The 13,609-nt window shown below is 39.6% G+C and overlaps 1 protein-coding gene across 2 annotated transcripts in view; it reads left to right on the top strand.

Moving 5' to 3' along the window:
* The first annotated feature begins 2,217 nt into the window (after positions 1 to 2,217).
* The window catches only part of LOC121869069 (sorbitol dehydrogenase-like), a 36,102-nt gene continuing 24,710 nt past the window's right edge, over positions 2,218 to 13,609 (top strand). For both annotated transcript variants that reach the window (XM_042370197.1, XM_042370207.1), the window contains exons 1-2: positions 2,218 to 2,367; positions 10,651 to 10,684. In XM_042370197.1, coding sequence (XP_042226131.1) covers positions 2,314 to 2,367; positions 10,651 to 10,684 — 88 coding nt within the window. In that variant the 5' untranslated portion in view covers positions 2,218 to 2,313. The remainder of the gene's footprint in view (positions 2,368 to 10,650; positions 10,685 to 13,609) is intronic.

Consider the following 13,609-nt stretch of genomic DNA (forward strand, 5'->3'; position numbering starts at 1 on the left):
ATGGAGGAGAAACCGATCACTCTCCCAGTCTTCAAGCAACATGGAAGACTGGCTTATCCACACAGAGGCAGCTCTCATCGACTCTACAACTACTGTCTCTACACCGCAGGTTAGACACCCTAGAGCAGCTCTGCTACTCTAAGCAGACAGCCGCTCCTCTTCTTGCCCCAAGCACCACGTCCTACCGACCCCAGCACACCCGTCCTGCCTCAGACGCCGCCCCCGGCCCAGCAGTACCCCCTGCCACTGTCCTGGACCCTCCTCCGCTCCTGCCTGGCAGCCCCTGCTCCCGACGCGGCCCATGCGCCTGAGTGCGGACCCACACACCCCTCTTTTCTCCTTCAGGTACCCCCTGCTACTGTCCTGCACCCTGCTGCTGTCGCGGACCCTGCTGCTGTCATGCACCCTGCTGCTGTCATGGACACTTCCTAACGCAGCCCCTGCTCCTGACCCAGGCCCACACACCCCAGCAGGCGCATCTGACGACTCTGTACATGCTGTGAGGGAAGCACAACATTCATCACCCCCACACACCCTTTTTCTCCCTCTCTCCTCCCACAGATCTCGTGTATCTAGACAAGGTTGTCTCCACTAGCGGCCGGCTTATACACGCCCTCGCCGTCATGTCTAACATGTGGCATGCACCGCCCGTTCTGCCTCACATGTGCCATGCAACCCTGCAGACAACAAGTCTCCTACACCGCCTGGAGGGAAGGGGGAGTATTGCAGTGGATTCCTCCCCTACAAACGCTGTTTGTCGCTGGCTAGCCGACCAGTGTATGCCTCGTGGTCTAGGTCAGCAACCAGCGCCGCCTTACATGACTGAGGTCAACTATTAAGCCACGCCTACCTCCGCTATATAAGACCTGACCTCGTGGTGACCTTGCTCTTTCGACCTACACCAACCAGCAAGCAACACCTCCTCCTCCTGCCTGGCGGCCCTCGCTCCAGCCAGCGACCATGGCGACCCACAAGCTAGTCCTCTGAGCACCCTCACCAACCAGCTCTCTCTACTCAACGCTTGCAACCATGCTGCCTTCCCAGCACCAAGCTGCATTGTACATCCAATACAATATGTATACAGAGAGCACATTGTGAGTTTCCTTTCTCCATCCAATCCTGAGTGTGAACCAAACATCTCGTACCCCACACTATAACCGTGTATCCGAGGCCCGAGACCCTAATAGTGAGAGCCCCAGTTATCAGGGTGTGTGAAGAGGGGGACGGTTTGATGAAACCTATTATGATGAAGCACTTTCATGACCTTGAGGTGACAACAACTACGTGACACAGCTGACGTGGCGTATAATAATAATAATAATAATAATAATTAACGGTTAATTGAAAGAGCAAGGCTGAAAATATACTAATACATAATTGGGGAATGGGTCTCTTGATTTACAAATAATTACAAGTAACATAAGTGATACAAATATGATATATAATAACTAGGTGTATGTATTTGTGTGTATGTGGTTGTGTGTGTGTGTGTTTTATACTTTGTATATACCTATTCTGTTTGAGTTTTTAAAGAGATTTACTATGAGTACTTGAAAATATTACTGTCGCCAACCCTAGGGCCTAGTAACAATAGCTGCATAGAGCTGTCTGTACCTAACAGCTGTCCACAAGTTAACTAGCTCGACAACCACGGCTTCGTTAAGAGTGTACGTCTTGCTCTGAATATCTACTTATTTAAATTGTTTAGTTCTGTTGTTCTGGAAGACGTGAATTTTCTCTCTTTGTTTATAGGTAATGTTGTAGTAATTTAGTTGCCATGAATATATATGAATAACAATAACCCGTGTTTAATATAGCGGGGTTTAATCATTCACATTTGAACTAGTATGGATAAGATGCACTATATATTTTATGGAATTCATTGAAATCCCCATATATGACATAATTTCTATCGGAATCTTATAAGATACTTTATGAAAATATGTGAAGAGATGAGTTCTTAAATTGAAAATGATAGCATTTTGTTCATATAACGGGGTTCCTGTTGTTGATGTTGCGCACGACACCATATACCAATGTTTCCTCTCAATGGTTACCTCCTTATAATGTGTCATCAAAATAGTCTCTAATTCTTAAAATTTAACTTATATTTAGATTCAAAGATTATTTTAGACTTATAAAATAATACATAAGCTGTAAATAAAGATTTAAAAAGAACAACATTTATTTAAGTTTCTGCAAAACCTAAACCTAAGCCAAAGTCGTGAAGCGGTATTAAGAGCAGCTGTACCTTAGGCTGAGACTCACACTTGACTTGGCTGTCTCACTCAACACTATTACGCCTTTCTCACCATGGCAACTGACAATCTCTCTGCTGTTGTATATGCCAAAAATGATCTTAGACTTGTAAGTAATTTGACTTTTTATTGTCGATTTATAGTTGTATTTGAAGTGCATAGTAAATCCATGACGGTAATAAAAATGCCACAAGTTTTTCAGCATGGAGGTAATGTTGCACAAATGCACCAGTTTAATTGAGTAGAACTTGTAGTCAACCAGTTTTGTCCACCTCGAACAGCAGGTCAATTTATAGTAATGCACCATTCTTTCGGTATTATTTTCTTTACACACCGTTCATTCCTACCACTAATCTATTATCATATTCGAATAAGACGTCTAATTATAAGATAATTTTCATCTATTACATTACCGACGGAAAAGTATAATAACGGAGATAGCTTTTCCAAAATATTTTCTATTTTCTTCCATTAACATCCCGCCATTATCGTCTGCCTCTCCTCCAACACTGCCTGTCTCCTGTGTCTCCTTCATAAATCATCCTGGCAGGCGTTGCTGTACACGTCACACAGCCAATCAAAAGCCTTTTTTTTTACTGGGATTACCCCACCCGGGCACAGGTCACTGACCCACATCGGGGCCTGGGGAGCGAAGTTGTAATAATAATAATTCAGAAACCAATTAAAATGTTTTTGGGTTTAATTCGCGGTATTTTTGGCCCAATCAAATTTCGAGTATTCTTTTTGGTCTCTCATATTTTGAAATTCAAGTTCAGTTCCGACCATGGAAGTCTGCGATGGGTGTCACTTAAAGTATATGGAGTTGATTGCGATTTTTTTGAAAAAAAAACGAAGAAACTATAGCATTTTTTCGATCGCATGGTGTTCTTCCAACCTCAGTAAAGTGTACTAAGAGCAAGACAATGTAAATATCGCAAAGACTAACATGTGGCGTTGTGTAAGAATCCCAGAATCCAACGACGAACAAGAACCAGGCCAATAAGGTAAGAAATAGGTGATTCCATCATATGGTGAGAGTCAGTTAAGTTAGGTTAGGTTTGGTTTGGTTATTGTTTTTCTAGTGTTTTTCTAGCCACTTTTTCTTTCTCGGAAAACATCTAACGAAAAAAAATCGCAAAAAAACCCGGCTAATTTCCGCCAAAAAGGAAGGTCATATTCGGTCTCGCACAAATACACTAGAAAAATATATTTTTAACTTACTAAAAGTGAACGGTGTGACAAGAAAAATTTACCATTCTTTCTTTGGGTATTAGAGATATGCTTTTCTTATGGTTATTGAGGAGTTTTGAACGAATTTTATATTAATTTCTGTCGGAAATCACCCGTTTTTGAGATAATACCTTCAAAAGTTATCAAAGAACATAGGAAAAAATATTTATAATACCAACAGAAATTTAACCTTACTTAACCTACTCCCTCTTTCTGTGTAAAAAAAACACGCAAAGAAAATCCCCAAAATCCAACCAAACCTAACCTAACCCAACCTAACATAACGTAATCAAACGATAAGTACACCGATTTTAACAGTTTGGACAACTCACGTTGTTTGGTAATACACCGTGTTTTCAAAAAAATGAAATGGCCTCGGTATTTTTCTGATGGAACTTGGCAATAGACGTAAAACAATTGTGTTGACAATGTCCACTCAGCTCTTCCACCTGTACAGCCATATCTGGTACAAAATCAAAATTTCCCTCCTGACGGACCCACGCATTGCTCATTGGCTAAGACAAAGAACTCTTACCCAATAATAAGTCTCCCTTCACCCTGCGCTCCCCAATAATAACGTTACCCTCACCCTCTATTTCCACTAGCCAAATACGAACTCCCCCCCCCACCCCCCACACATGCGCTGTAGACGAAGAAGCGAAAAGCGAACACACTCGAGTAGGAACTGAGGGGGAAAGAGCTTCTCTGCCCAATGTAACCAAGGATGGGGTGTCTTGTGACATACAAATAATAATAATACTGGAAAAATAACATCTCGGTTATCCTGAATTTCCGACGAAAATGTCATAGAATAAAAAGTCTTAGAATTGTCTAAACATTTAGAAAAACGTAGATCTAACACCGAGAGATAGAACGGTGCAATATACCCAGCAGAAGACTTGACATGTATGGCAATAATGGACTAAAATCAGATTAGTATATACCGAGACTATGAATTATATAACTGTGTGACTTGTTAATGTCTTGGCCATGAGAGTAAATATCAGTGACTGGCAGAGAGGAGTAACTGTACCTCTGCAAACACATCCTAGTAATCTTTCTTTATTTTTGTTTTAGTCCTTCTATGTGACCGACTTCAGGATCACTGGAGAGCACCCAATAAAGATATCAATACAATACAGCATTACTGGTCACAATAATTTTAGTTCTATCACAAGATTAGGCTGATTAGTACCATCTACATATAGCCTTTATTGCAAAATGGGGTTGAAATCATTTACTCTTCAGAATGGTATGAGTAAAGTGCCTTGCGATATGGCCAGATCTAAATCGGCATATGTACATCTCTGCATTAGATCTCGGTAATTTATGAGGAAACCTCTACCACCAGAAGTTGTTTGATTTTGTTCATTTTTCCCACATACAGTAATCTTATGTGGGTAACATTATCGTTTCGGTCTTCAGCCTAATTTCAAAAGGTTAGAATCATTCAAGACATATCAAATCCATCGGAAAAACATAATTTCAACCCAACCCAACCAAACCTATAGGTAGTAGGCAGCTACCAAACTAATGGTAGACCCTGCTGCTATATGGCATCACAGAAATTGTGACCAAGTCCCAGGTTGCTCATCTGTCTTTCTGCCTCATTTACACACAATTGCAGGGTCTCAATTGACTCTCTTACTATTGACAACACAACATATATACAGTACTCCCTCTTTATCGACGGGGGTTACGTTCTGTAGACGGCCGTCGATAAAGAAACCGTCGATACCGTGATGGTTACGTAATTTTTCTAACTATTATTAGCATATGTTGAATAAATGTACCTTTAAGCATTAATGCGTTTCCTTTACACATAACCTTAAATAATAGTGTATAAATAATAATATAATAAGTGGACAAAAATACTAGCAAACTTACGATTTCATTTATTGAAGTGAACATCGGTCCTTACAGTAAACAATACAGTGTACAGTATATACAAGTGTGATGATTGAGGCTTATTAAAAGCCTGACCAGTCAGATGAGTATGATGAGTCAAGGTCTGCATCTTCTTGAGGGGTGTGGGCAGGTTCTGCGTCTTGTTGTTGTGAGGTGCCGGCAGCTTCTACGTCTTGTAGAATAATAAAAATCCGTCTAAATAATCCGTCGATAATCGAAACCATCGATAAAAAATCCGTCGATAAAGAGGGAGTACTGTATAACTTTTTTCACTCTTGATCTGTTTTATTCTTTCTAATCTTTTATTTTCCTATGACATCAGCTAACAATAATTTTAAAGTGGGGGGCCTTTTCGGATGGGTCCCACTGGTCGGGAAGGTTGTGGACCCCAGGGCCGACCTGATCATTATCAAACTACTGGGGCCTCAACTGACGTCACCGCGGTTGCTGAAGGATCGGCTTTTTTCACACTTAATTTTTCCAATATTCGCGGCCTGAGATCCAATTTTTCTTCTGTGGAGCACCATCTATTAACCTCTTCCCCCAATCTCTTACTACTAGCTGAACTTCAACTGACCAAAGCAGCTTCACTGAAACCTTTTCAAGTCTCCAACTACAACCTTTATACCTCTTTACGTTCTTAGGGAGGTGTATGCACCTACTGCAACACACATACACCTATAGCTCGACTCATGGATCTTGAATCTTCTCTTTATGATGTCATCTGGCTCAAAATATCTCTACCAACTATGACTATTTTGCTTTGTTTCCTATACTGTTCTCCCAACTCTACTAACCACAGTCAGTCCTCGACGGGTTTGGGGACCGACGACCAGGTCGTAAGTCGAAAATGCGAAAATAATACATAGAAAATCTGAAATGGGTGTCTCTTTTTCTTCTCAGCACCACAAGAACTCTCACTTTTAGGCTTGCCAGCCATTTTAAAGGGAATTACAAACGAAAATTTTGTCAGTACACAGCGAGATCACTAACGATGTGATTCGAAAATACGTAATATGAAAAATATTTTATACGACTGCGGCGGTCGTAAATCGAGGAGTACCTGTATTTGGAACTCTTTGACTATCTCACTTCTTGCCATGAGTCATTGCTATCCACACACCGAGATCCTCTACCTAGGGGATTTCAATGTATACAATCAAAGACAAAAGTTGTGTCGTGGTTTTGTCCAAAGAATAGATATATCTCATGAAACATTATGAGAGCCCCCTACCACAAGGCAGAGCTCACCAAAAGTATAGTCCTTCGGCATATGTTTTCACCAAATTTCATGACACGAATTTTGTCTTTCATTGTACATCACAGAGAGTGGCTTGGCTCTGCAAGGGATGACCCAGGTGGAGCTGAGGCACTCTTTTTTCCTTACTTAATGATCTGGAACACATAATTAAACACCCTACACCTGTTCCAGATCAAAAAGATCAACTTACTAACATTCTTGATCTTTGTTTTAGCTCTACCCCTCACTCTATTCATACTCAATTTCTGCCCCCTTAGGGTCTTCTGATCACAATCTTATTTCTATTAAATTAAACTGGGCACGACCACCTCACCCACCCCCCTCTAAACGCTAACTATGACACTATCGGAGGGCAAACTGGCAATCCTTGTGAGAATTCTTCTTGGACTTTCCCTGGGATGAATGTTGTTTTTCCACTCGGGATGCCTTGGTATGTGCTAACAGTATTGCTGGGGTTATACTCGGTGGTATGAGTGCATTTATCCCATCTTCTACCAAAACTTTCACATTACAATCATGGTTTGATCGCTCCTGTTCTCTTGCATGTAGGGAGAGAGATAGAGTGTATCAAGTTATGAAACTATCTCCTTCTCCTGTTCCCCACTTCTCTTTCATTACTTCTAGGAATCATTGTAAGGTTATTCTTTGTAGGGCCAAGCTGAATTTTTTAATAAGAAAGACCTCTGACTTGACTAACTCTTCTTCTGGTAAATCCTTCTGGTCCTTAATGAAAAACATATGTAATAAGTTTTGCACTCTCTCTTTTCCTCCTCTCTTCCGACCTGATAACTCTATAGCCAACTCTCCCCTTGATAAAGCCAATCTCTTTGGCACCTTATTCTACTCTAACTCCACCTTAGACGATTTCAACTCTACCCCACCTGCTCCTCCTACTGAACCTATGCACTTTCCTATAATCTCCACTCGTAGGGTTGCTGGCGTGTTATCCAGGTTGGATGTGAGTGAGCCTTTTACTTTTGTTGGGTCACCAGTATGGCTTTCTCCAGATGAGATCTACTGGTGATCTGCTCTCCTACTACACCCATCTTTGGTCATCCTCTCTTAGGGATTATGGGGAAACTTTCGCCATGGCCCTCAACATCTCCAAAACAATTGACAGGGTACGGCACAAGTCTTTGTTTTCTAAACTTTCCTCTTATGTTTTCTCTCCCCCACTTTGTTCTCTAATTTTTATCTTCCTTGAGAACTGATCCATGGCAGTTGTTGTCGAGGGATCGATCTCTCGCTCTTTCTCTACCAATAGTGGTGTTCCAATGGGTTTTGTTCTTTCACCTACTCTCTTCCTTCTTTTTATGACTGACTCACTTTACATTACGACTAATTCTATCCATTCTTATGGTGATGATTCTACTCTTCACTGTTCTTCACATTTTTCCCTTCCCCCTAATTCTCAAACTAGATCTGTTTCTAGAGCTGATATCATTTCATCTATCAATGCGGATCTGTGCAGCATATCCGAATGGGAAGGTAGAAACTTGGTTAAATTCAATTGTAATGAAACTCAGTACCAATTACACTTTCCAAAATAGAAGATCTTCCATCAATCACATTCAGGATGCTATCATTCTGCCAAATTTTAAAGTAGATATGCTAGGCCTCACCATTTCCTCTAATATGTCATAGAAATAACACATCCACAACATTGTTAAAGCTGCCTCCCAAAAGCTGGGATTGCTGTACAGATGCTGTAGCTACTTCACTCCTGAGCAGTTGCTTCAAGTATATAAGAAATTCATTCGTCCTAACTTGGAGTAATGCTCTCATATCTGGGGTGGCTCTTCTTCTGTCCAACTGTTAGATAGAGTGGAATCAAAGGCATTTTGTCTTATTAACTCTCCTCCTTTAGTTGATAATCTCTCTTCCCTTTCTCTTTGCTGCAATGTTGCTTCACACACACTCTTTTACAGCTACTTTAATGGGCAATTTTCGGTGGATTTGGCATCCTGTGTACCGCAAGCAAGCCCGTAGGCTCGTAACACTCGTCTTGCCCACAGTGCCCACCGTTTTTGTGTGGATGTCGGTCGCACTAGAATAACCTGTTATAGTACATCCATCTTTCCTCACACAGCCAAACTGTGGAATGCTCTGCCTTCTTCTGTTTTTTTGTACTCCTACAATGTCTCACTTCATAAAGGCGGTTTTCCGGCCTCTTTGTGGTGTAGGTTAATATAGTCTTTTTCTCTTCATATTTTTGATGTCTTTTTACTCTTATATGTTTTGCCCTCTAGGCCCCGTTGTGGGTCGATGACCTGTGCCTGGGTGGGCTATTCCCCCCCCCCCCCCAAATCGCTACATGACCAAAACAATAATAATACTGAGGCGACAACTTTTTATTTTAATTTTAAGTATTTTTATTTTATTCTTTTTTAGGTTTTCTCTTTCTACAATTAATAAATCACCTGAGTGGGCAGGGCATAATTAGCATATGAAATTAAAGAACACAGGATAATTTCTTTAAGTATTCACATACAGCATACTGTACAGTACATTACTACATGAATAAATGAGGAGAAATTGGACATTCAGGCAACTGGCTCTTGTATTCATTGAGTTTAACCCGATAACTGTGGTAGAGTGATTCGCCGATCAACCCTCCAGTGCGCAAAAAATCACGTACAGGTACAGTATATTGATTTTCCCTGAACATCATTTTAACGCTTGTGGATTAAAAGATAATATATAGAAAAATGTGGAAGCAAACTACGAGTCCATTAGTCCTTACCTTAGTTTGGCCGCCAGTCTCTTGTAACGCAGGAAAAGGATTCTAACATTTATTGCTTACTCCAACACTAGACTAATTTGACAATTTCTTTAAAAGTAAATATAGTTGAAGCTCTAACATAACTCTCGATGAATTTCGAGTGTTTCAGCTATAAGTAGGTAGTGATATCTCTGTAAGCCAGAACAATTGGTGCAGAGCACTTCCGAGAATGAGAGATTTCTGGGTAATGAGACGACTCAAACTGGGAAAAGAATCCCCAATCCCTGGAATTTTCTGGGTACTGGTAATTACATCATCTCTCGAACCCGCTGCATTCAAAATGCTCTGAATTCCAGAATGCACAAGTACAGTGCAGTATGTCACATTCCTCTGCTTATCATTCCAGAATATACTGTATGTCGCAGTTGTAGACTAATAACGTTGTAAGTGTTAAAGAATACAGTAGTGAAATATAGAGGCATACTGGGAGTAAAAACTATTATTTTCGCATATTTTCATCCTTACTTATGGAAATACAGTATTACAAAAAAAAAGTAAAAAAAATCATCATAACTTCAGGGACAAAGGCTTTCTAGGCTTGGGTCTACATGTATTCCTGTATTGCCATAATTAATATTGTACCCTGTACTACAGTATTTTGTTTTTAATAAACGATAGGTAAAAATCACAAGGATGTGCTGTAAATGTACAGTAAAGCTAGCCTGTCTGGTATAGACCCCCCAAAAAAAAAGTATCATTACTGAAGAGATCAAAGTGGTTTGTTATTTTATGACTAATGTTGGACGCTAGTTTCAGAAAGTTTTGGTACAGTCGACCACAAGAACACAGTTATACTATCAACTATATATACGTACTGTATATGTACGGCAGGATATGTTGTTAGCAACAGATATGTGAGGACACCCTCAGGCAAGGAAATGGTGTGGTAATTTTTTTTTTTACTGTGTTTACAGTATGAGTAGACAGTACTGTACAGAATGCCATTATCTAATCTATGGATCAAATTACTGTACAGTATCTGGTGCCCCTGTAACACTTTGTACAGAGAACTGCCATAATCCTGTTTTTTTTTGGTGTGGTGGACTACACTATACATTATTTTTTTTTCTTTTATGAGAAAAATATAAGATGTGTTTGTGCTGAATATGGCATATTAAAATATGGAACAGTATTGGTATATTGTACTTTATGCTGATTATATTTGAATTCAGTCTTTATAGTACTGTACATATTTGTATTTTTGTTCTCAGGAAAATCGTCCAGTTCCAGAACCAGGACCAAATGGTAAGACCACAGTATTATGAACCGCATTGTAGGGTAAAATGTTTTAAAATTTGTAATTTGTATTGTTATCGTAGGATGATGATGGCATCACAAGGGTTAAGATACAGTAGAACCTTAATAAATCGGACTAGTTGGGGTAGACCCCAGTCCGAGAAATGCGAAAGTCAGAAAAAAACGAATACAGGTATATGGAAGGGGGATGGGGGGGATGGGGATAACACTGTTTATCTGAACTGTTTAAAGAAAATCAGTTGTTGTCATGTTATTACTGCACTCAACAATCTAATTGGTTCTAGAACCTTGTTCGTTATAGCATTCGTTCGTTATAGGATTAATCTGTTCCAGGCCCCCAAATACAACCACTTAACACTGAAAAATATAATATGAAATTGTAAAAAAGTGCATAAATATGCATCTAAACTCCTGAAATAAAGAATATAATTAATACTTGTAATAAAAAACAATAAATTAGTAAAAAAAAAAAATTACTGTTCGTTGTAGAAGTTTCGTTCGTTATAGCATTCTCAATTTTATAGGTAAAACCGTTCGTTATAGGAATATTCGTAGTAGAATCCGTTCGTTATAGCATACCCCACTGTAAAAGAATATTACATTAACAATTAAAAAAAATGAAACAACTCTCTGGGGTGAAAATCAGACATAAGTCTGGTTGTCAACAACTGTTTTCACTGGGATGATTATTATTTACTGTAAAATGTTAGGTATATGTAAGTAACCTCAGAATTTTCTTAGGAATAAAGAGAAAACTGGATACTGTACAGTACTATAAAGATAAAAATAAGAACAATTAAGTGTAGGATTATATTGTATGTGGAAGACGAGTGCTTATCTGGGAGCAGCTGGCAGAGGGGAGGGTGTAGCCCGGGTGGGTACTCTCTCCCCAAGATTCCTTTAACACTTCTTTATGCAATTTCACCATAATTCTCATCTAATTTAGGATCATTTGGTGTCAGGTTGGTAAAATATTATCATAAAAGAATCCGCTTTCCTGAAAAAAGAATCCCACACTGAACACCACAAGTCATTTGTTTACAAAGGGCAAGCAGCTGATTGGCTTAGCATAATGTCGGTGTTCAACACTTAGTAAATTAGTACAGTATTGGAGTACTGTATTGTCACCCCGTCTGGTCCCCGAGGTATGCTAGAGACTGTCAATTGATTGAAAATGCCCAAAGGAGGGCCACCAGACTGGTGCCTGCTCTCTGGAACCTCATTTACCCAGAGAGATTGGAGCTCCTGCAACTATCTCGCTTATACTACAGACGGGTGAAGGGCGACCTAATTGAAGTGTATAAACATCTCAGGGGGCACTACCCGGTCAAATGTACATACCTGGAGCTGGCAGATGCCCGCCCCACAAGGGGTCACAGCTCAAGGTTGAAGAAGGCACAAGTCCAGAAAACTGTGAGGGCAAAATTTTTTGGAGTGAGAATTGTGAACTCTTGGAACAAAATGCCAGAGAGCGTTGTGACGGCACCGAGTGTCAGTTCATTCAAGGCCAGACTTGACCAACACTGGAGCAGGTTCCAATGTATTCAGGAGCCGGTGCATGCCCAGTATCTGCCAACAGTGAGTATCAGAGATGGGACCGACCGCCCAAGTGGCTAACGAGCCAATCATTGGTGAAGAGGATAAAGGTAAAAGTACCAGTAAGTAAAGTACAGTCGTGTATTTATCATCACTCAATAAATACTATTGCAGTGTATTTATCACCATTTAATAAATAATATTGTTGTGTATTTATCATTACTTAAGTAATATTGTAGTGTACAGTATTATGCATCTGCATATATCTGCATATAGGAAGGTTTCTTCATATAAAATACAGTACTATACAGTGTGTTACAGTGACCTATATTGTAAGCTGGTCTGCTGAAAGATTTCACACAAATGCATCTTGAGTAAATAACCTTCGATACAGCTTATCCTTTTATTTTCAAGTCATATTACAAATTACATACATTATTGTATTTTTTATAAATTACTGAAGATGTTATATTAATCATGATGAGCCATAAACCATAAGAGGCCAATTATATGAGAATATAATACTGAATCAATAAATAAATAAACCTGATGAATGCGGGAACACCTGATCAGCCCCAGCCTGCTTGCATACTCAAGTGTCTTAGTTTTCAGTAGGCCTATAGCAAATCTCATTAGACCACTGTACAGTATTCAGTAAGTGTGGTTCTTTTCATAAGATTTATTTATTATTCTTTCCCATTTCTTACAACATTATTTTTTTTATTACTGTTTTTCTGGTGACCAGAGCACCTCAGAGTCCAAAAAAAGCTAACTCGGCTATATTGAATTCCGATTTATCAAGGTTTTACTTACAGTATTGCACGATATCATTCATATCACCAGATTTTTTTTGAGTTGTGTTATTTTATGCTTTGTCAATAGAATGCTTTACATTATCTACAGTATTGTCAGAAGTTATCTTCAGGCAGGGGTGGTTAAATAGTTAGTTTGGTCTCCAATGGGGATATAAAATCCTGGTGGGCGAGCCAAAATATTGGAAAGCTAGCCCGATTGGTGACCTTTTTTTTATAAACGATTTTGCAGCTGCTGTTCACATTTGAAGACCGTATGCCTCAAAAATGACTGGAGGCGAAAGCTACAGATAGAATCTGTAACCTGAGCAGTAGAGCTGAATAGAGAATTTGAGGGAAGTTGTCGAAAACTGCTTTTCTGGTTGACCTGGTGCTCGCTGTCCCATCCTCTCTACAACAAAATGTTCAGTATTATGAAGCTCATCAGTGCTGGATTTAGGAGTACAGTATTCAGAGTGTGCAGCCAAACATAGCATCCAACTTGAAATATAGAAAAGTAAATATAAAAAGTTAGGTTTGTTTAGTTTATATTTATACTGTAATGCCACTAGCTACCGGTAGTTAG

Source organism: Homarus americanus, unplaced genomic scaffold, assembly GCF_018991925.1.
Source record: "Homarus americanus isolate GMGI-L3 unplaced genomic scaffold, GMGI_Hamer_2.0 scaffold32583, whole genome shotgun sequence".
In the NCBI taxonomy this organism is placed as follows: Eukaryota; Metazoa; Arthropoda; class Malacostraca; order Decapoda; family Nephropidae; genus Homarus; species Homarus americanus.